Below are 24412 nucleotides of genomic sequence, written 5' to 3' on the forward strand. Positions count from 1 at the left end.
TTTATACCCGGTCTGTCTGAGTCTTTGTCACGGAGTCCTTGTTGTATGTTTAATACTTCCCAGAGTCTGCTCTTCCCATGTGTTCTTGTTTTGTTTCTGTGTTTGGATTTTCTGGTTTTGACCCTGCCTGGACTGTTTACCCCTTTGGATTTGCCCTTGTAATAAATCTCACACCTGCAATTGGATCTCTCCTGTGTTTCTTGTATCACCGTATGTGACACTGACGGCACCCATTCCAAAGCATTCTGAGACTTTCAAGATATCAAGACTAAAAATGCAATTAGTTAGATATGAAAATAAAATAGAGCTGACGAAAACGAAAATTTCTGAAAGTTTCTGTTTCTGAAAGACATATATGCTCTCCACAAAGAATTTCCTTGGATGCACAACAGAAGAAAAAAAAATGAGGAAATTCACTACGTACTGACCTTTAAACAACAGGGTGCATCTCTTGCACAACCCATCATTCAGCTTCAGCTGTCCTTTATACAACTTGAAGGATTGTGCTGTTGAAGAAAAAAAAGAAAGACGGCACTTTTCCCTGGCTTTCTGTGTGTTTAAAAAATTACTTTACTAATTCAATAGGTCCTGGAAAATGAAATTAGGCCATTATGCACCTGGTTACCATGGCAATAACAAGACCAAGTGATCCCTCAGTGTCTCTCAAGTACCTTACGTATGGCCTCATTGACTCGTGCATTCTGATAACCCTCATACATGCAGCAGTTTTGCTGTTTTCATGCAAGGTTTTATGAATTTGCTCAGAATATTAATACACCAAAACCCTTATTTTATGTAGTTGCATTAGGGCTTCATTTTCCTTTCAAAGGTTTCAATTTCTGCCACCTTAGGCAGGTTTATTTGTCCGCTCAAAGACAAACAATGCAGATTACTTATTCATCTGCAGCAGTATGTAATTAGCTTATTCTGAGCGGAGGTCTTGTTTGCCATGCCAAATGCCCATTAGGACGCATATAATTTTGTAAATGCAGTCCATACAAAACAAGAGATTAATACAGAATATTAACACGATAAAATTGATTTATATTATCTCTCTTGAGATATGTAAGCCTGTCTGGGGTTTGCTTTTTGATTGTGTAATCAACTGTCTAACTGGCAACTAAATTGACTTTTGAATAAACATTTGATTTAGTTAGGTAGAAGAGCTTCGGTAAAACTACATTACATGTGCTCACAATTCCCAGAATTACTCACTAAGTGCCTACAGACAACACTGTATGACAGAACAACCTCAAAAAAACATTTTTAAAAGGAAAAATAGAATTCTCCCTCCCTCTATGCTGTATTACAGGACGCAGAAAAAAAAGCGAGAGAGATGAATATGAAAATAAATTCACCAGGCACATTCTTCCAGCTTATGAATAAGGCATTCTCCACTGAATTTATATACCAAGTTCCAAAATCTTGGAAGATTTTAAAATATCAACACCACTGTGCCTGTGTTTACTTTTCCTTAAGTGCAGTTCATAGGGTTGATGTGCTGTTGTTTTCTGGTTGGTGTTCCTACTCTGAGTCCAACTTAGAACTACCACTGGAAGTCACTGCATCATGTATCTTATCATTTGCATGAAGTTGATTTCCTCTCAACTTTCATCACTGGTGTCTGTCACTAATGTCGCCGGAATTTGCCAACTGTTATTGAAATTAAATACTATCATGCCGCTTTGTCAGTGCCACTCCAAGAATTTAAAATGTCGCTGCGTGAAATCAATTCACTGATCCCCCCTCAAGAAAGCCAAAATACCCCCCCCCCCCCCATATTTATATATATATATATACAAGCATATAGGTTTCATCAATTTCACCAGAGATAAAAAGTGCTACCCTATCAACAGCTTTCCATTTGAGTTCAGTTGCAACCAATTTTTTATTATTATTTATTTTATTTTTTTTTTTAAGGGCATAAAGGCATAAAAACATTTATCATTCGCATTAGAGTGAGTGCATACATCTCTCTCTCTCTCTCTCTCTCTCCTTCTCCTAATCCTTTTGTTACTTCCATGTGCCCATACTTGGGTGTCTCCCCACCTCCCCTCTCATCATTACGCATTCAGTCTCACTCAGCGCTCTGGTCAAGCGCTGCTCACTGCGCTCCAGACACTCCACGCACCAGAGTGCGCAAGACCGCTGGTGTTTAGGATAGGCTAAAATAGTAGACAAAACACAGTAGTGTTTATTGCTATGCCACACTTGGAAACGATAGAAATCTACATATATATATTCGAACACTTGCAAACTTCAAAGCCCGCACAAACCAACCGTGGCGCTCAAGTATCCTCAAACATGAGCATCAACTCTGATGGCGGTGATGTTCTTGATGGAGATATGCGTCCTGACACTCCATGACAAAAGATACCTAACTCTATTTTCCAGCGTCCGATTAGCCGTGGCAAAGAAGAGGAGAGAAGAGCGCAGGATGAAAAGCACTGGTTTACTACTGGGTTACTTTTTGATGAAAGTTCTTGTGTGCGACGCGGATGGAGAACCTGGGAAAAACCTGGATGGTTTGGCGACGGCGTCCAGGTTCAACGACTCCAGAGACGGGGAAAACGGTCTCTCTGAGACCCCTCACACGGAGGAAAGGTGTCGGGGCTATTATGATGTGATGGGTCAGTGGGATCCTCCGTTCGTGTGCCGGACGGGTAGCTACCTGTACTGTTGCGGGACCTGTGGCTTCAGGTTCTGCTGCGAGTTTAAGAACTCCAGATTAGATCAGACCACATGCAAAAACTACGACACCCCGCCATGGTCTATGACAGGCCGGCCACCACCGAAGATGATGGACCAACACGATTCGACCAAGGATAAAACAAATTTGATTGTGTATATCATATGCGGAGTAGTTGCTATCATGGCGCTGGTTGGAATATTCACCAAACTTGGCTTGGAGAAGGCGCATCGACCTCACAGAGAGAACATGTCCAGGTACGTGACTTATGTTTACGAATTCAAGTTCAAACGCAGTTGTAAATTGTCTGCGTGATTGTTGTGGAGCTGATTTTATCTCATAGGAATGAAAGAAAATGAGATTTAAAATAAATAATAATCATTCCAAAACCAAATATATATGCTATTTTACATCTATATGTGTCTCTATATCTCTATATGTATATGTAATTGTGTGTTTTATTTAGGCCTATCCTTTCCAGAAGTTGTTGTTAATTGTTGTAGAGATGAGCAGTTTATTCCACAGGAAATAAAAAGATAAAAATTAGATCTCCTTAATATCTCAATTTGTATTTCTTGTAGACAACAATGTGATTAACAAATGGAGATGTTTACTTAAGTTGTTTGCATGTTTCCACATTTCAGAGTTTCAGAAATTATCTTACAATGGCACAAACAGTCCTTCAATTTGCAAGATAGTCTGCCATCAGATGTTTCATTATGGACTTCATTATATGACAGTATTCCTGAAAAATCAGAGATGTGCTATTTGCATTGATTTAGCTGTAAAATCTCACAATAGGTCAACAATGACCTAATTTGCATCTATTTTTATTCTGTCCTAATGAGATTTGTTTATTTAGTTTAGTTTACATTGATATCAGTATGAATGAGAGTGCTTATATCTTTTGAGCTATCACAAGCAACCTCAAAACAAGACGGTTTTCCTCTGGGATGTCATTCAGCATAGCTCAAGGCTTTCAAGGATTACACTGACACGACTCTATCATCATGACCTTGTGCTAGTTTTTCTAACTTCTACTGGCTTCATTTTCCTGTCTCTCCATTTATCACTCAAGCAGTCTACAACACTGACATGTACAGAAGCACAGAATATGGTACTTTAGTTTCACAGACAGGTATTCATTTGAGTTTCAAGGTTTAGTAGGCCTATTTAAGGGATGGAATGTACAAAGTAACTTTCTTTCAAATCAAGAAAAAGGCATTTCTTTCTTTGAATAAAAATTAAAGACTGGACATGTTTTCTCCGGAAGACTCTAGATAAATTGCAGATAATCAGAGGGAGCTGAAAGCAGATGTACTACAAAAAAACCAACAACTCAAAAACAAACAAATAAACTGACTAGCATTCGATCAGCAGTGTTTAGAACATTCATCAACATCTCCGCAAGTCTCTAATTATCTCCATGGTGAAGCACAGATTTAGTCTATAAAAGCCTCTACTCCAAACAAACGAACATTCACGTATGCTCACTCATCTAAACATCGGTAGAGAGGTGTCCATGACATTAGTAGGATAATGGACACTGATCTGTGTCTAATGACACTAATATTTCAAGGACATTCTGTTTGTGCACTGACCTTTCACTCTATTTAGACTAACCCGTACACACAATCAAAACTCATATTTGCCATAGTGTACCACCCACCACCCACAACACGCTATTTACACCCTTTTAATAGAGTGCCTTTTGAATATTGCACCATGGTGACCATTTAAATTATTTTCATGATAGTTTAATCAACGTATGTCCACAAAAAGGTCTTTCCATACTATTTCAAAGCTTTGGTGTGAAGGAATCTATCAGTTTTATGTACATAAGATGGGAGTTTTGTAGCTTAGACCATATGTCTCTTAGGTCAAGTATTATGAGAGTATTTTCTTAAATACTGAAAAATACAGCTTTTAGCAGATATACATAGTTTTACCCTTATGTTGTGTTTCAGTCATTTTAACTTAGAGAGGATTTTCTTATTCCTGAAAATGCTTGTTAATCTTATCAACTGAAACTTAATGACTTTGCTAACACAGGGTGTTACAAATTTCAGCCTACAAAAAATTAGTTATAAATTTCCCAACATGCAATATTAGAGTCGGCTTTGTAACATGAAGGTTGTGGGTTCGAGTCTCAGGTTCGGCAGGAATTGTCGGTGGGGGGAGTGAATAACCAGCACTCTCTTCCACTCTCAATACCAGTGACTGAGGTAAGACCCTTGAGCAAGGCAGTGAAGCCCCAACTGCCGCAGCAATATGGCTGTCCAATGCTCTGGATCTGTGTTCACGGTGTGTGTGTTCACTACTGTGTATGTGCACTTGGATGGGTTAAATGCAGAGCACAAATTCCGGGTATGGGTCACCATACTTGACCACACTTAACTTCACTATTATAACCGGATCTTGCATTAAAACTAAAGCATATTGGCTATTTAAATAATAAATAAATAAATAAATAAATAAATGATTGCTGTTTCAATAGGAGATGCATCAACAAAGGGAAAGAAAACTACTCATCAGCATATTTTATCAGATTTTCATTTTGGTCTAATATAACATTGTTGCAGTAGAACTTTGTCAACATTTATTTATAATCTACTAAACAAATGTCAGTCACAAACAGTAAATATGTACTGAATTGCTCTAAATTAATTAACAGTTTTATTTTTTGTAAGATAAGTAAATGAAGCTTTTCTCCATAGAGCACTGGCCCAGGTGATGCGCCAGACAGCTCCAGGAGAACATGTGGAGAGAGAGGAGAGCTTGGCGGCGCATGGACAACACTACGAGAACATGCAGGCCAGAGCAACAGGAAACAACCTGCGTAAGTAAATCTGTTCCTTACCATCAGAGCTCACGCACAACAGGTCAAATCCATATCACTCAAAGCTCAGTTTAGTCCATTCTGGAAAACACTCTCTGCTGTGACAATCCAGTAGAAGCAGATGCATCTTCTTCACCCCAGAGAAGCAGCTGTGAGGTCCTATGGCTATTCAACAGTAAATATATTCGCCTGCTTGATTCGACTCCTACTGAGAACAGGGGAAGTAGTTACAGAAGCCCACTTTTGGCATGTCCGGTGGGCTGCAGTAGCACCTGCGTCTATAGTGATCATTTAACATGCTGATATAGTAATTACTACAGGCTAAGTGGCTGATTAACACACACAGCAAGCACACACACACACACACACACACACACTCTCACACACACAACTCTATCTCTCTCGCTCACTCTCTTTTCACCTCCCTCATGCTGTTATTTCATGTAAAAAAATACAAATGTGCAGTAAAATATAAGAACAATAAAATCATCACTTTAAAAATATCATGTTTACTTTGGCAAGTGTTCTAATTTCTTTTATATATTTGGATAGTTCTGATACTGGATGCTGACTGGTGAATGAATAAAATATTATAAAACAGATAATTCTTGTAGTGCATGCTGATTGGTTGATCCAATATATTTTAAAATGCATTGATCCAGTCCTGGGTGCTTACTGGTCAATACAAAATATTTTACATCAGACTGTTCTGATCATGGATGCTGATTTGGTCAATATGGAATATTCTAAAACGGTCATTTCTAAACTTGGATGCTGATTAGTCAGTGCAATATGTTATAAAATGGGAAGTTCTGGTCCTATAGGCTGACTGCACAATATTAAAAATGATAAAAACAGATAGTTCTGGTCCTGGATGCCTTTTAGTCAATACAAAGAACACTTCATGATATAGTTACAGGCAGTTATGATGTAAAGCAGCTGTTCACTATATTACTGTTTGCTCCTATAGCAGATTCATATTTTTGTTGAAATGCAGTGGTCTATTTAGTCTGGAACTGTATCTACTAAAAAGATAGACCTGAATGAATTTGCAGAATAAAAAAATAAATAATGAAAAATAGTTTTCTTTATATTTTTTATATATAGTAACCATTTTTTAAAGTGACAAGGCACTCGAGGCCATATTGTATCTAATTGCTTAACTATAAGTTCCTTTAATTTAGCTGAGGCAAAAAAGATTAAACATTACTTTGCAAGGCAATGTGAATATATTATTTACCAAAAGATATCTGGCATGAAAAACAATCAGTAATGCTTCCTCCATAAATAATGTTTAAAATGAAATATTAAGAGCTAGGAAGTCTAATGCAATAAAGTTCAGCCCACAGACAGCACTGATTTACTAACATTGTCTAGTGGCATGTCACAGTGTTGCCATGGTGCTGACGGATTCCCGATCTGTTTCCCAGTTGTTTAGATCAGTATGCCTTGTGTTGAGTCAAACAGTTATGTTTTATTTGATGGCCTCCTAATAAGAGTCAGAAAAGCAGTTGTAGCAGATGTCGTATGCTCTTTTTATAGCCTGTGTCTTTCATGCAAACTCTCCGATGTGCCTGGGAAAGCATGTTTATGTAAATAAATTGCTGTATAAAGTCTGGTGGCTTTTATTTTTCCATAGTGTAATTCAGTGGCCTGACAGCGGTTGCTTTATAGGAATAGTTCTCCAAAAAAATTAAAATTTGCTGAAAATGTTCTCACCCTCAGGCCATCCATGATGTAGAAAATGTTTTTTTTTTTTTTTGTTTTTTGTTTTTTTAAATTAGACAAGCTTGGAGAAATTTAGCATCACCCATTCACAATAGAAGATCCATTGATGAGCAATTTCTCTAGATCTGCTTTTTCGAAGAAATCTTAGATGGCCTGAGGGTGAGATTTTATTTGGTGAACAATTCCTTTAACAGTGAACAGGGAGTGTAATTTCTGAATTTAAGTGGAAGTGAAAAGCTCTTTGTTGATATTCGCCTGTTATCACAATGCATGTTCATGCTTGACTTTTTCTGTTCATCTCCGCTTATTATCTGAGATGGAAGAAACTGATTTCTTGGAAAGAAAACAAATCGAGCACTTTGAGCAAGAGAGTGAAATCTGTAGTGCACACCCGTGTTTTTCCTCCAACAACACTTAAGAGGCAATGGGGAATATATGTTAACAGGCTGGCTGAGTGATTTCGCTTGGTGCTGACAGTGCAACGGGGCAGAGCGAGCGACATGCAGGTGTTGCTCCTCTAAAGAGCTGTCTATACAAATACAGGAGAGAAATAACATTATAAGAGAAGGACCGTCTGCAGGGAGCTCAAACATCTTGCTGTACAAAATGGGGGAAACTGTCCAAACCACCAGCTTGCTCACATTTAAGGCTATGTGGCCACAAACCCATTAAAGTGTTTACTTGAGAAGTGCTGACTGGTGCCACACTGGGACCAGGGGTTGACTTGGCCTTGTTGTATTAAACAAGGTTACACATATAAAGCAAAGCAGACAAAGTCGAGAGCCATGCCATTCATGAAAGTTGAGAAGACTGAAGTAGAAACTTAGTGACAGAGCCTTGTGCCAAACCAGACGCTGTGCTGTGGTGCCAATGTGGGTGACGAGTTTAGCTCTGGCTCGTAATATACTATATATATATATATATATATATATATATATATATATATATATATATTTTTTTTTTTTTTTTATTATTATTATTATTATTATTTTTATAGAAATATTCTGTGAAATTATAAATGTATTTATTGCCACTTTTGGTAAATGAAATATTATTATTTTTTTATTTTTTTGTAATTCTATAACCTTCTTTTGCTCAAGTCAGGCTAATAAACTTTATTCTTCAGATTGATTTGCTCATGTCCATGAAATGCATAACGATGTATTGTTCTTAATCATGAAAATATATTTTACTTCACATTTTACACATCACCAGAGCCAAAAACTGAGAAATTAAATATTTCCATCTTTCTGTTTTCAGTTATCCTTCAGTTAGCAAGCTAACAGCTTAGCCTATTAGCTTAGCATAATGCTGAGTGGTTAAGAATAACTTTTTTGATATCACAATAGCGCTATGTTTTAGCCATCTATGAAGCTTTTTGTTGAAGCTTTTTGTTAAACCTTCAAACCACTGAATCTAGCCAAAACTTGACTCCCTGGACGATGCCTTTAGTAATGAGGCGACTGGTTAATTTAATTGAAAGGCAGGACATAACTTTCTAAGAATGGTCCATCTCCTCCTCCTCAGACCGTCTCACTGCCAAAATTTCTTGTCACATGCTACTGTATCTAATTACACTCGAAATACCTCTGTTCTACAACACACTGACTTGAAATTACATCCGTATTTTCAAAACTGAGTCATATAGTGGTTGGAAAAACAGAATTACCATTAGTGAATCAGTGACTGGAATGCATTTCATAGTCCCGGTCCAGCAGTCCGGGTTAACCAAGCACAATAAACTTGATTTGGCTTGAGAGCTTTATGTATTTACAGCCCAACCGCTGCAATTTTCCATTACAATACAGATCTAACTTGCACAATAAGTCTGGGATGCCCACAGTTACTGTTTTTAAACTGTACAGAGGCTGTTTTTATTTAAACAGGTGACAGCAATGATACATAATTAATTCACACCCTGAGCCAGTGTTTGTACAGCACAGTTTTACTCATAAGAATCTGCTTAAACTCAGAACCCACTGGGCAAAGAAACTAACGGTGACTCATTATTATGCCAGTTAACCTAATCAACTCTCTGTCTTCTGTTTACACATCAGAACAGCTTAGAGCAGATTTTGTGAGCTTAAAGGACTAAATAACTGTTAGAGGTGAAAGCAGCATGAAGATGAATCGAAATGCAGTACTGTGTGGAGTTCGTAAAACTGCAGCTGAGTTAAGTCATAGCTGATGTATCCAGATTATAATAATGCTATGTGTTCTCTGCACTTACAGTAGCGAAACACAACAGAAGAAATTTTACAAGGAGTGAATATTCCTGTCAAAAGTCCTTGAGTTCAGCTGTGGTTTAGTTACACAGACAGCTTTACCTGGTTGGCTGCACTGCTTGTTTCCATGGAAATGGTGTTAGATTTTGCTGACCATTGTTTTCATTCTCTGTGAAAAAATAAAAATACAGCTGAACTGAAAAAAGGCAAAATAAACCATCATAATGGGATCATATGGGTGTTGTGCCAGATGCATGAATGTTGGTAGTGATTGCCCTTTTAGCACGATGGAAAATAATGACCTGGTCATAAATTTGTCAACGTATCAGTCACAATATCTTGTTATGGAATTTCAGCATATCACAAACTTTTCCTAAAAAAAACAAAAAACAATTTAAATATTTCCAATTTTTGTATTTAAATCACCTTCACCGTTATCCAACACTCACTAACAGTGTTAATTTATCTATTTATATTTGATCTTAAACCCAGGGATAAACAACTAAAAGAATTGAATGATTTTTATTTTTTATTTGAATATTATGTTTTTCACAGGCGCTGTTATGCTACGCTACTCCTGGAATCCACAATTTATCAAAGAATCATTGTCAAATTAAATATCAAATTAACATACCCTACAATATGATGTTGTGAGACCTAAACTGACTAGCTTTTAAAATGATTTTATCATACAGCGCATGAAAATAATTATCAGCTTATTGGTTTCAGTCATAATTTTAATATTATTGCCTCCCTATCTGAGATCACATTGAAAATCCTGAATTTCATATTTAATTTAAATGTTCTAATAAACATATATTTTTGGGATTTTAAGAAATTTCACGTTTTTTTTTTTCAAAGAAACAGTTACGCTGATAATATAGTTCATATTGAATAAATACTGAACTTTATATCAAAATATCATCTGATATCTTCAATAAACTCCAATTACTTTTTGCAGTACAGTAGAGTGGTCACTCTTCTCCTTTGCAGTTTAATCATTGCAGTCTCTCATAATGGTGCTGAACACTTAATGGTAAAATATGTTAGGGGAGGGATTAAGAGTACAGCTGGAATGACTGTTATTGGTTAATGAATTTAGGCAGGGACAAGTAGAGCCCGGGAAGTCAGATCAGTTATCACATCTTAAACAGAGTTCCCTCTTCCCTCTAATGCCCCACTTCCCCCTCGAATAATTATCAGTTAATTTCCTGCCAGTCAATGTGCTGGCAGGTAGGTGGCTATGTAAATCAACAGCATCCGAAGAAGGCTGCGATGACTGGCAAGTAATGGTGTGGACTTCTCAGATCGCATAGGCTCCAAGTTAACACATTATAATTAGAAAAAAAAGCACACCATCAAAACCAAGCAAAACATATAAATAATCCCCGATTGGAGCTGTGACATAAATCGCCCGTCTGGCTTTTCAGAGGGTGCATGCGAGCTCACACTGCTAAAGCAACTGTTGAGATGATGAGAGCTGAGAAAGGCTGCTTTTTTATCGGGCCCAAATAGGCTCTTTGAGATCTGTGTCACAATAGGGGGTGGATTGCTTCAGACCTTCATACATCCCACCATCAGTCAAACACTCCCACAGATTGAGCTGAAAATGGCCATAGATGATTGTAAAGGAGCAATTGCCCAATTTAATTTAAAAGGTCACATCATGAGAAATCAAATGTGATCTTTTAAGATGCAAAAAAAAAATCACCTTGTTCTAAAGTGTGTCAGATTTATGAAACATTAACATAAAACCGCCCACATGTACAGATCAAAATCACCTATTGTGTGTTCAGAAGCTTGACGTAATATAACAGGATGGATATTGTGTAGCACCTACAGCTCTGCATAGCGTACTGAAAAAAAAGCAAAAGAGTGGCTGTTTAGAAAAGATTATCTTGTTAGTTTAAGATCTCTGGTCATTCCAGTCTCATACTATCAGTTTGTTTGGAATGGAGGCCAATGTATATGTGGAAAAAAATATATCATTGTTGCAAATAAGAATTTGTTCCCACGACTTATTAATTCATGGCCACATTTTATTAATCCATCATAGTTTTAGTTAAATCATGGCTACTTGTATTTTTTGCCTAGTTTATACTATTTAAAAGAAAGCAAAAAAGCTGTCAAATTTGCTGTCAGTCTCTCAGACTTTGTATTACATTCACTCACTCAGCATCGTTGACCAGTTCTGAGTGAAAAAAATAAAAATAAAATAATTGCTAGATTTATGATGTTATTAACGGTGGAAACTATCATGACAGTTTGTAAAAAGGGTCCATAGTATAATTATCAGTACAGATTATTTTGTGATCCTGTCACATGTGATGCAGGCTTTTGGAAGAAACTGGCATTGAGATATAGAAAAGTTAAAAACTATATTTGAAAAGCTGCATCCCAGGGCAGCAAACTGTAATTTATGATTCCACATGCTAAGGGGGTGTTTATTAAAGGCAGGACAGCCAAAAAAATAAAAAAATAAATAATAATGTTTAATAATAAATATGAAAATAATTAGTGTACATTGCAAGTGTACCTCAGAGGAAAATAAGTTCCTCTTCAGGAACGAGACGCTGCGTCGAGAACGTTTGGGGAACGCGTCCAGCGTGACGTCTCTGAATAATGTGTATAATCAGTCCAAAGGAAGGGCGTGACGTCATAGGCGGGTGACGTCAGAGACCAGGAACCATAAAGCATGAGCGGCAAAGCCGGAAATCAGCATTGTGTCTTCAGCAAGCGCTCTGTGTGTGTGTCAGTCACTATCTGTTTGTGAGTCTTATTTAGTGTCGTTTGTCCACTGATAAACTCCATTGTCAAAGCTTCAATCAAGAGAAGTTTTGGGCGAGAGCAGGCAGCGTTCAGGCTGTGTGTTTTCCAAAAAAAAAAAGGGAGGGACACACGAGCTGTGTGTTGTCTGCTTGAGAGTGAAGCGCTCCGCTCTCGCCGGGCACGCTCCGAGGAGTGTGTCCGTGCATGCGATCTTGCAGTTGCGGTCGCGCTGGGGCTGATGCACGGTGGCGACCGCGATGGCGGGAATCGCACATGATCTGGTGAACGGTTTGGAGACGGCTCGTCCTATCTCCACCCATGTTTACTAGATCTAGAGCTCGTTCTCGAGGCTTGGAAACCAGCGAGGCTTGAAAAAAAAAAAAAAAAGCCAGCGCTGCGGTTTTTTCGCCCTCTGAGACAGCTCGCTGCTGCTGCATGCTCTCTCGTCGGGCACGCTATGAGGAGTGTATCCGTGCATGCGATCTTGCGGTTGCGGTCGCGCTGGGGCTGATGCACGGCGGCGACCGCGATGGCGGGAATCGCACATGATCTGGCGAACGGGTTGGAGACGGCTCGTCCTATCTCCACCCCGTGTTCACTAGATCTAGAGCTCAGTCTCGAGGCTTGAAAACCCGTGCTGGGGTTTCTTCGTCCTCGGAGGCAGAGCTCGCTGCAGCATTCGTCTTTCTCTGAGGGGATTGATGCTGTCTGTGTGACTGAGTAGCATATATATATATATATATATATATATATAAAAAAGACAACACGTGTATTACATTGTTTCATCTTTATGTGAGTTCTACACCAGACAGTGTTGACAAGTCTGGTTGTTGACTACTATATATTAATATTTATCTGACTATGTGAAGTTAGAGGTGCAGGGGCTCTAGGGATGTAATTTCTTATGTGAGAACACGTGTGTACCACTCTTCCTCTGAGGAGATTGAGGCGGTCAGGGGCTGCTGGGCGGAGCAGTCCCAACCATGTTCCAGCCCCTCATGCCGGGGGTGTCACTTTTGTACTCCGCAGACGCTAGAGTCAGAGTGGCGCTCCCAGGCCGAAGGCTTCTAGTGGAAAGCAGTTCTACGGACCGTTGTTTTCGCTGGATAGCCTTCATCATAACGTCCTGACGCGTAAGGCCTAGGACGTTTTGAGGGCCAGCTCCCTCTGGGGAAGAGTGGTGTACACCGCATTACACGTTGCCCATCTCTCCTCAGTGCCCTCAGGAGATCGATCTGCCAACCCTGCCGGTGTTCCAGGGTGCAGCGGTCTCCAGCGAGCGCTTCTCTCAGTTACCGCCCGGAAACGTAGCGGTGCTGAGAGGCTCGCTACCTCTACGGAGGTCTTTAGAGCAGCTAGTATGGTCGTCCCCTGCTGATCCGCCGCTTCAGGACTCCGAGCTAGTGACTCTAGGCACACCAGAGGCCAGTCTCGCGAGACTGGTTCCCTTAGGAGGTCACATGGCAGTGTGGGAGCCCCTGCCAAGTGTACTTCACGGGGTCCTGCCCCGAGCAGGCTCTAGTCTTCCTAGCAGACAACGTGGGTCTGAAGCACGTCGTTTTTAGGAGACTTCAGCTACGAGAGTCCTGAGGCTGCGGCTCAGGACCTCGGAGGGCAGGCCCCTCTGGGGAAGAGCGGTATACACCGCATTACACGGTGCCCGTCTCTCCTCAGTGCCCTCAGGAGATCGATCTGCCAACCCTGCCGGTGTTCCAGGGCGCAGCGTTCTCCACCGAGCGCTTCTCTCAGTTACCGCCCGGAAACGTAGCGGTGCTAAGAGGCTCGTGACCTCCTGGGAGGTTTCCAGAGCAGCTAGTTTGGCTGTCTCAGTGGGTCCTGCACACTGTAGTGAGAGGCCACAGAATCCAGTTCTGGTGGGCCCCAAGCAAGCTCTGGTAATGGAACAGAAGTAGACTCTCTCTGAGGACGGAGACCATCGATGTGGTCCCTCCTTGGGTTGCAGAGTCCGGTCCTACAGCCGGTACTTCACTGTTCCAAGGAAGGATGAGGTGTTGTGTCCTTTTCTAGATCTGTGCTTTTTGAACCTCTCAGTCAGGGGACTGAAGTTTAGCACGCCTGCACAGGCCAAGTCCAAGGACTGGTGTGTCACGATCTATCAAAAGATGCACTTATCTCCATCCTTCTTCATCGTAAGTTCCTGAGGTTTGCTTTTGGGGGCAAAAGCCTACCAATACGGATCTTCCTCTGGCCTTTCACTCTCACCCCACACTTTCACGACACAACCACATTGACGTTTGGTTGATATCAGCTCAATCTGAGCAGATGACGGTTCGGCACCGAGGTGTCGTTCTCGCTCACTTGAAAAAGCTGGGGTTAAGACTTAACGCCAAAAAAAGTGTCCTTTTTCTCCAGTTCAGAGATCCACTTATCTGGGCATGGTGTGGGATTCGACCACGATGCAGGCACGTATGTCACCTGCTCGGATCGAGTCGATCCTCACTGCAGTCGCGAGAGTGAGAGAAGGCCGGTCACTCACTGTCAAGCAATCACGGAGATTGCTGGGTCTGATGGCAGGTGCGTCCAACGTGAATACTATTGGCCTGCTGTACATGAGACCCCTACAGTGGTGGCTCGAGACCAAGGGGTTCTCCCTGAAGGGAAACCCACTTTGCATGCTAAAGGTCACGCGGCGCTGCCTACGTGCCTTGGATATGTGGAGGAAGCCTTGGTTCTTGTCTCAGGGCCCGGTGCTGGGAGCTCCTTGTCGTCGCGGGATGCTAGCGACAGGCGCGTCCCTCACCAGCTTGGGTGCGGTCATGAGTGGCCACCCTGCCCGCGGTCTGTGGAGTGGTCGCCATCTGACATGGCACATCAACTGCCTGGAGATGCTGGCCGTGCTTCGTGCACTTCGTTATTTTCTCCCAGACCTAAGAGGTCGCCATGTGTTGGTGCGCACCGACAACACAGCGGTGGTCTCTTACATCAACCACCAAGGAGGTCTGAACTCACGCCGTTTATACAAATAGCGTACCATATCCTTGTGTGGGCCCAGGACAAATTCCTCTCGCTCAGAGTTCACATTCCTGGGCATCTTAATATGGGAGCAGACATCCTGTTGAAGCAGGGGCCAAGGCCCGGGGAATGGTGGCTTCACACCAAGGTGATGAAGCAGAGTTGGAGAGTTGGGCCAGACTCGGGTAAATCTGTTTGCGACTCGAGACACATCGCACTGTCCCCTCTGGCTTCCTCTGACTCATCCAGCTCCACTGGGGCTGGACGCCATGGTACAGACGTGGCCGAGGCTTCATCTGTAAATTTTTTCCCCCGATTGCTCTGCTCTCTAAAGTTCTGGAGAGAGTGTGCCAGGACGGAGCAGGCTGCTGTTAGTAGCCCCGTTCTGGCCGGGCCGGGAATGGTTCCTGGGCCTGATTTCTCTTTTTGACGGCACTCCATGGGAGGTTCCCATCAGGAGAGATCTCCTCTCGCAGGCGGAGAATGCGCCCCCGCATGGAGCTTAGAGACTGTAGGTGTAGTCTCTGAAGAGGCACAACTCTTAGCTTCCCGTCTCTCAACCGAGGTTGTAAGACCGTTCTCCAATCCAGAGCTCCCTCAATGAGGAAACTGTATGCCTTGAAGTCGAAGCTTTTCACTTCTTGGTGCGGAGACCGCCAGCTCGACCCAGTTAACTGCCCGTATGGTACAGTGCTGGAGTTCCTGCAGGCTCTCCGCAGGGTTGACCCACTCCACCATGAAGGTCCATGTGGCGGCCATGGTGGCCTACCGCGCCCCTCTCGGTGGCCAGTCAGTGGGCAGAAACCCTCTGGTTTAATGTTTCCTCCATGGTGCGCTGAGGCTGAGGCCTCCGGCCAGAAGAAGCTTATGCTAGGCGGTGATCAGGATGTTATCCTAAGCCTCGAGTCCTCTGATCTCCCCTCTCCTGGGGGTCAAGACTCACTCCTTCTGAAGTTTGGCCATTGGACGGGTTGTCCCCGAATTCTGTCAGGCTCCTTCTCTTGCTTTAGCTGTGCTCTTCCACATTAGGCAGAGATTTGAAAGTCTGGCGGCGTGGGCATTTTCGTTCCCCAAACTTAAAAAAAAATTTATAGTCATATATTGAACAGCTTAGTAGTTGTAGGCATGTATTTTGCAGTGTTTTTCAAAATGTGGATTGTTGGTTTGTACATGTTCTATAGCTTCAAGTACTTGCCCAAATGTATTCTGGTGGCATAATGGCACCCTACAAGAGCTGTTATTGTTATGCAAGTGCGGAGCCGTCATAAACAGCATGAAAATTATTCTTCTACAATGTGTCAACATGCTGTCCCCCTGACTGTGTGGCACATGAGTGCTAACTCCTGTTCCTATCATTTGTCCATGGCACAAGCCTCCCACCACAACTGGAGCACTTACGGTAGCATGGCCTCTTTTTACAGCAGGTGTTCAAGTGTGTGTGTGTGTGTGGGGGGGGGGGGGGGGGGGGTTAGTATTTCTTCTCAACTTAAAAACCATGTCATTGAGTGGCTGTCCGACCACTTCCTCTCAGTCAAAATGTAAGCCCAGCGGTGATGTGCACTCCTGAAGTGGGTCAGTCCAATCTGGATTTTATGGAACCGCTGTAAGAAATGGGTCCATTTTTTTTCTATTTATTTTTTATTGTTCTACATTTTTTAGTGGCAGAATTTTGTCTGGAGGGCATCTTATCTTCCAGAGTTTCTGGAACAAGTGTTTGAAGAGTTCACTGAGAGAAAAAAATCAGGTTATTACTATGTTTAGCATTTAGGGAGTGAGGCAGTTCATATCAGATAAACTGATGTGTTTATTGATTTTGAGCTTTTTTTTTTTTTTTTCAGGTTGAATGTGGTTTGTGTTTGTTTACCATGTTGAACATTTTACTCCATTATGAAACAAACATAAAAACACAATTATTAGGAATTGTGTTTATATTGACATTTATGCTGTCTGTGTTGTTTTATCATCGCTTCACTAAATGTTTACTGTGTAAAAAAGCTTATGCTTTGCTCCTTAGTCAACACCACTAACTAGCAGATTGGCTTGATGCTGCAAATCTGTGTGATGAATTTAAGTGAAATCTGTGTTGGGAAATGTTTTGCCCTCAAGCAAATTACTGTATTCAAAATGACTGGATTTCTTCCATGAAAATATGGAGAACGATGTTAAATGTGACCACATCTTAAATTAATAGTTCACCCAAACATGGCAAGTGATGCAATGCTAAATTTCTACAAATCTGTTCTGATAAAGAAACAAATTCATCCACATTTTGAATGGCCTGAGGGTGAGTAAATTTTCTGCAAATTTTCATTTTTAGGTCATCTATTCCTTTAAGCCAGATGGCGATTTGTAAATCCCATGATTCCCATCGCAGGGTTTTGCACTGAAAAAGTGCATACAAAAAAAAACATTTTTATGGCTTTCTTTTTAAACACAACATTAGACTTACAATGTATAATTTATTTTTTCATTAATATAAAAAAATATATCAATGTTAAACTGAGTTCACCATCAGGTGAAACTGTGTTTTTAGAAAGAAATGTCAATGATGAGTCCCAAAAGCATTTGAACACTCAATTTAATGTAAAATATCAATACAAGCAGCCTCTGTAAACAAATAAACTGTAAACTCTTAAATAAATCTACAAGGCAGTTGTTTTAGTGCTTTCAATGATTTTGATTGCTCCATTTGTTTCATGTAGCATACATTTTGTATTCCCATGTTATGCCCTCTGGTCACTATGGCGTGGCTCATTGAAAATCAAATAACATGTTTCTGCTGTTACCCATTTTTCAAGTCCTGGTCTGACTGACTGTCTCTCAAGGCTGCATCAGTACAATATAAACCCATTTGCTGTGGAGGAGCAAACAGTAGTACTAATAACTATGGGAATATTTGAAGGTGGGTAATGGGTAATGCTGTGCCGATCTCTGTCCATTAATATTTATTGTATTTGAGGCTGAGGAAGGGTATTGAATATTTATGGAAAATAACCACATGAAGCGGTACCATACTAATGATGCAGTACAGGCAAGAATGCAATGGAAACTGAATTTGAAAATAAAAAATTTTGTAAAATAATTTAGTAAATACCGATTGTCATAGTCATGAAAATAAAGAAAACTCTTTGAATGAGAAGGTGTGTCCAAACTTTTGGTCTGTACTGTATATATATGAAATTTTATTTTTGGTCTCTCTGTACACAAACCCTCTAGTGTGTGCTGTATAATATACTTCAAATACATCCAGATGTAAAATTAAAGAAGGAATTAAAATCTGCCAAGTATGCATGCCACTTAAAAACACAGACAAACATGCTGATTAAAACACAGACATCTAAATTTTGGTCATTTTAGATGTATTATTTATTGGAAAAATGCAGGTGCATTGATTATTGTTTTCTTCATGAAAAATTCAGCACCAGTCTAACTAAAATATCTCCAAGGGACAAAATATCTCTATTAGGTATTGACGAAAATGTCTCATGCATTTTTTCCCTCCCAAAGTTGACCTCAGTTATATATTAGCAGCGTTAGATAAGGCTTCTGAATCACAGTCCAGGAGGGAATCGAACTGTGCATGTAGCATAACTAGAACTGGCACATTCATTAAGTTGCTCTCTTCAAAAATGGGCTAAATTCCAATCAGACATTCTGGCTGAGTGAAATGATGAGAACCCAGTACTGGGTGACATCTCACGCATAGCTGACATCTCCTGCCAGAAAAACGGTCACTGGCTTTCTTTCTCTCTCTCTGAACCCCCTCACAAATTACAGCAATTTCTGTCACTCCGGCGTTTATAGTTTTGTCACTTGAAATCTATTTTTATCCAAACACAAGCAGCTTTGTCTGCTGTTAAGCTCCTGACCAGCCAACCAGGTCTATATTACCAGAAGAGAGCGATCCGTTCGCATTTCCATTCATCTCCATGGCAATTGATATGAAGTGAAGTGACATTCAGCCAAGTATGGTGACCCATACTCAGAATTTGTGCTCTGCATTTAACCCATCCGAAATGCACACACACAGAGCAGTGAACACACACCCACACTGTGAGCACACACCCAGAGCAGTGGGCAGCCAATTATGCTGCGGCGCCCGTGGAGCAGTTGGGGGTTCGATGCCTTGCTCAAGGGCACCTAAGTCGTGGTATTGAAAGTGGAGAGAGAACTGTACATGCACTCCCCCCACCCACAATTCCTGCCAGCCCGGGACTCGAACTCACAACCTTTCGATTGGGAGTCCGTATCTCTAACCATTAGGCCACGACTTCCCTCTGTTACCATATTTATGGTATTTCAAAACATATTTTTGAGGCAATGACCTGAAACATAACATACCTGACTTTCTTTCTTCTGTTGAGCATAAAATACAATATTTTGGTTACCAACTTTATTAAAAATATCTACTTTTGTGTTTCACAGAAGTAATACAGGTTTAGAAAGATATGACTTGGTGAGACACATGCGTGCGTAATAATGACAGAATTTATCAATTTTGGGTTTTGTAGACCAAAATTAATCTTCTGCAGTTTCAGTAAATGTATCTTCTTTAAGAATGTTCACATATTTTTCCTAAAAACCAGAAGACAAATATACTTAATAAATGATTTTTGCTTGGAATGATTGTTCTCTGCAATATATATATATATATATATATATATATATATATATATATATATATATATATATATATATATATATATATATATATATATATATATATATATATATATATATATATATATATATATATATATATATATATATATATATATATATATATATACTTAGGGTATCCTAAATCAAGGCTGCTTATTATGGATTGGAGGTTGCATGGCAATTGTGACGAGAGGGGCAGGGCCAAGAGCCGTGGGAACGGAGCGAGGTAGGTGTCGCTATCATTAACTCCACCGGACTTGCTCCATTCCCACGGCTCTCGGCCCCGCCCCACTCGTCACAGCAATGCTACAGAAAAGCCCAAAGAAACTAAAGTTTCATCTCTACAGATGAGGAATCAGTGGCTAGTTATTCCCAAACCCGTTGCGGCTTCTCATGTGGTGTGATTGTTCTGTATGAACAGTGAGCTAATCCAGTTATCTGAAAGATGGAACAGGTTGTGGGCTACAAATCTATTTTCCACCATCCGGTGCTTTTCTCAAGCTGGTTAAATAAGTGTTTTAAATACAGGTGGGAATGTTTCATTTACCACAGTGAATGTCTCTAGTCAGGGCCGGACCAGGCTCTGTTGGTGCCCTGGACAAGATTTTAGATTTTAGTCCCCCCGTTTTTTTTTTAGTTTAAATTTAGTGCTCCTGTAGCTCAAGTGGTAACGCATTGCGTTAGCAAGCGCAAGGTTGGGGCTTCGATTCCCCGGGAACACATTATAGGTAAAAATTGATAGCCTGAATGCACTGTAAGTCGCTATGGATAAAAGCGTCTGCTAAATGCATACATTTAATTTACATTTTTAATTTAATTTAATTTAATTTAATTTAATTTAATTTAATTTAATTTAATTTAATTTAATTTAATTTAATTTAATTTAATTTAATTTAATTTAATTTAATTTTAAATCAGTGTTGTGTCTTGAATAATGCCACAAGTGTCTCTTTGCTTCAATATTAATAACCAGGAGGTAGTATCATACTCCGTTTGACAAATGACCACGTCAAAAAGAAAATTTGTCACTGTCAGTGGATTTGAAAAACCATTACCTGCAATCAGTCTCAATGGATGCCACAATCGAGTCAGGAAAGAGTCCACAGAAACAGCATTTCTGAAGATAAGGTTGTTTTAGGTGGAGCTCCGTATTTGAAAGATTGATTCTGGAAACATTCAATAATCATTCATGGAACCCCAGGACAGGCATTTAATTTTCTGTGACAGGACATTTTCCCTGCCTTTATTACAGTTCCACTGCATAATGACTTATTTTCATCCCCTCTTTTGATTAGAACTGGAATTAATCTTACTGCCTAAGAGATTTTGGATCACTGCGTAATTAATTTCCTCACATTTAATGAGATATTCTGCACACCTGGTTTATAAGCATATTAACTGATGCATTTATGGGATCTTCATGTTTGGAAGCCTGGAGTCTGAACTGTCAAATTGTTTAATCTAATTATCTGAGATTATTTCTTTATGATTAAAGTCATTTCCTTTATGAGCAACATTTCCAAATGATGTAGATGATTGATTATATGAATCAAAATATGATTTTATTTGCACCGTTTCTAATTATTACTATAATTTGGAAGCACGTTTATGCCACGGGATAAAAAATAAAAAGGTAATTGCAATCTTTTATCTCACAAATTTGCCATTTTTCTTGCAATTGTAAGTTGTTTTTTTTTTTTTTTTTTTTTTTTTTTTTTACAACTCATGCATGCACAAGGCTAACCTCATACATCATCCTCCCAGAGTTGCTTCCATGAATATGGATATTTTTCTTACAAAAATGCATACTTTCGCTGCAGAAAGCCTTTGTTCACTCCCCGGAGCCATTTGAGAAACTTTTTTTTAAATGTATTATTTTTTTTAAATTTAGATTTTTTTTTAATATAACTCAGACTGGATCCATCTGAAAGAAGAAAGTCTTAAACACCTAGGAATTCCTGAGGGTGAGTAATTTATGGGCTAATTGTAATTTTTAGGTGAACTAACCCTTTAATATGAAATTTAAATAGCTGTTCCTCTGTTGACTTTCTTGTAAAACCAAAAAAATAAAACAATACAATGGATGCCAACAGTGTCAACTGTGCTATAGTCTGTGTGGTTTTAGAGAGAAAACTGAAATAGAAGAAAAACTGATATTTTTTATTTATTTGTCTTCAGCCCTTTTGTGTTTGAAGTGTATTAAGCAAAGAGCCCGTCTGTCCTGTGATGCAGATGACAGAATCTTGTAGCAAACAGCCATCCAGTAAGATTGAATAAAAGAGGTTTCCAAGACAACAGGTCAACAAGAGTTAAACAACTAAAACACATCTGAAGAACAGAAAAATATCAGACAGTGCTATTGCACTGTAGCATAGTGCTACAAAAAACATGATTTGCATTGAAAACAAATACAACACTCATTCTGTGCATAATTCACAACGAAAGAATTAGACAAACAGTGTCTTTTACAGCTAATATACTGTTTTTTGTTTCCCAGTTGCCATCCGGTGTCTGTACTTTCTATATCTCATGCAACTCATCGTGGTTAGAAATAACAGAAGGCAAGTCAATTTTTCATGCTCCTGTGCCCCCCTTCAGCTGGCCAGATGTCAACTAATGCAATCTCTAAAAATATCATTTATGATTTACACCATCTGCAGCCCTCAATATTAAAGTCTTTGATGTAATCAAGTGCAAAGATTTGTGGAAAAAAAAAACCCAATAAATTGTCCATTGTGACCGTCACTTGCCAGTGCTTTAGGCATTAACATGTTTTGACATCAGCAGTCCAAACGGATTCGATTAGTAGCACAGGAGAGCCTGGCTGGAGCTCCAGAAATCCATGACTAATGATCTGCTTCCTGGGGGAATAGAGTGAATCACCAAAGAGAAAACTCACAAGTTGTGTTGATGGGTCAATGGAACAGCCCTCAGGCAGTTAAAGATATTGTTAAATGTTAATTTAGCGGACTCTGATGGGAGGTATCCCAACTGCTGTGAGACAACGCACTGGGAAAGATTTCTGAGGGTGTTAATGTGTAGAAGAACAATAGATTCTGATACAATGTTTAGCCTTCCTGAATAATGTCCGTAATGCTCCTCCACAAAAGAAATAAGTAGTACCAAGAAGCGTCATAGTCATTCAGCATCATTATTTACTTAAATATTTGGGATATATCTATTATATATATATATATATATCTATTATAGATAGATATATATGTATATGCCTTGGTTAAAGTGGGATTTAGCAGGTGGGGGAACGCTCAAATTTTGTGTAGGTGCAACAGGGAAAAATTACACGCCGTGGGACAACATATTGAGTATCGTGTTATAGAAATAATTTTTGGGACAAGAGTGTCACTGTGGCACCAAGTATCACAATACTTATTTACTTGATATTTTAATGGTTTTATTTTGTTTTGTTTTGTTTTGACAGACTGCCTTATTCTGTGTAATTACTATTCATGGACATTTTTGTCTCTTTCAATAGTGACAAGCTGGAGTGCTAGCCAACTACCTTGCAGTTAACCTTATGTTTGTCACAAGGTTATGATAGTTTAGCAAATTTAAATTAGTTTTTATTTTAATATCATTTTCAATTTAGTTTTAAATTTCAGTTTAGTTTTAGTTAGTTTCATTAATGGTTTTGTTAGTTTTAGTTTATTTTTTATTTCACGAACACATTTCTATATAGTTTTTATTTTATTTAGATCAAGTTTCAGTTTTAGTAATTATATTATATTATTTTATTAGTAATTATAGTTTAGCAGAGCAAACAGAACACTTCCAGTGAAGACCAAAGCAAGACATTTAATTTCATCAAAGTTAAATTTTTTTGCACAGATTAGTTAACTCTTGTGCAGACATCTTAATAATAAAAATAAAATAATGGTTTGGGATTGAACAAAATAAAAACAAAAACAAATAAATGCAACTTAAAAGTATACAAGTAAAAACTATGAAAAATTCAGACAAACTAATTCATATTAAAGATGAAATCGTGTGTCTGTCTGTTTGTGTATGCAGCACATTTCAGCCTGTCAACCTTCATGAAAATATGACATCTCAAACATACGGTAGTAGTAGGCTACAATAAAGTTTTTTGTTTTTTTTTGTGCTTGACAAACTTGTTTTGCTGTTGCACCCGCGTCTTGCACAAGAAAATAAAATGCAGCACTCAAGTTTAAAGTTCAACTTCTGTCTCATAACCTGTGTTATTTTCCATTTCACTGCCACAGACGCATCCTTTATGATCAGCCGCTTGGGACTAACAACGCTAGCAATGTGTTCAAGGTTACGGTCCTTCATTGAGCGGTTAATCGCCACTGTAATGAGCTTATTAATAACGAAAACGTTTTTTGATTTTTGCTCATTAATATTTTATTTCAGTAACTGTTGTTAGTTTCGTTTTTCAATTATTGTGTTTTTTTTTTTTTTTATTCCAGTTTCCGAAAAAAAAAAAAATTTTGACCAATAGTTTAAATCTTAGTTTCAGTTTTTGTTTACGAAAATATCCTTGGTGAA

The 24412-nt window shown here is 39.4% G+C and overlaps 1 protein-coding gene across 1 annotated transcript in view; it reads left to right on the plus strand.

Annotated features, from left to right (window-relative positions):
• Positions 1-2082: 2082 nt before the first annotated feature.
• Positions 2083-24412, plus strand: part of LOC132149430 (protein shisa-9B-like) — a 33441-nt gene continuing 11111 nt past the window's right edge. Inside the window, exons 1-2 of the mRNA XM_059558667.1 lie at positions 2083-2946; positions 5407-5528. Coding sequence (XP_059414650.1) covers positions 2321-2946; positions 5407-5528 — 748 coding nt within the window. The 5' untranslated portion in view covers positions 2083-2320. The remainder of the gene's footprint in view (positions 2947-5406; positions 5529-24412) is intronic.

The sequence above is a fragment of the Carassius carassius genome, chromosome 9 (genome assembly GCF_963082965.1).
Source record: "Carassius carassius chromosome 9, fCarCar2.1, whole genome shotgun sequence".
In the NCBI taxonomy this organism is placed as follows: domain Eukaryota; kingdom Metazoa; phylum Chordata; class Actinopteri; order Cypriniformes; family Cyprinidae; genus Carassius; species Carassius carassius.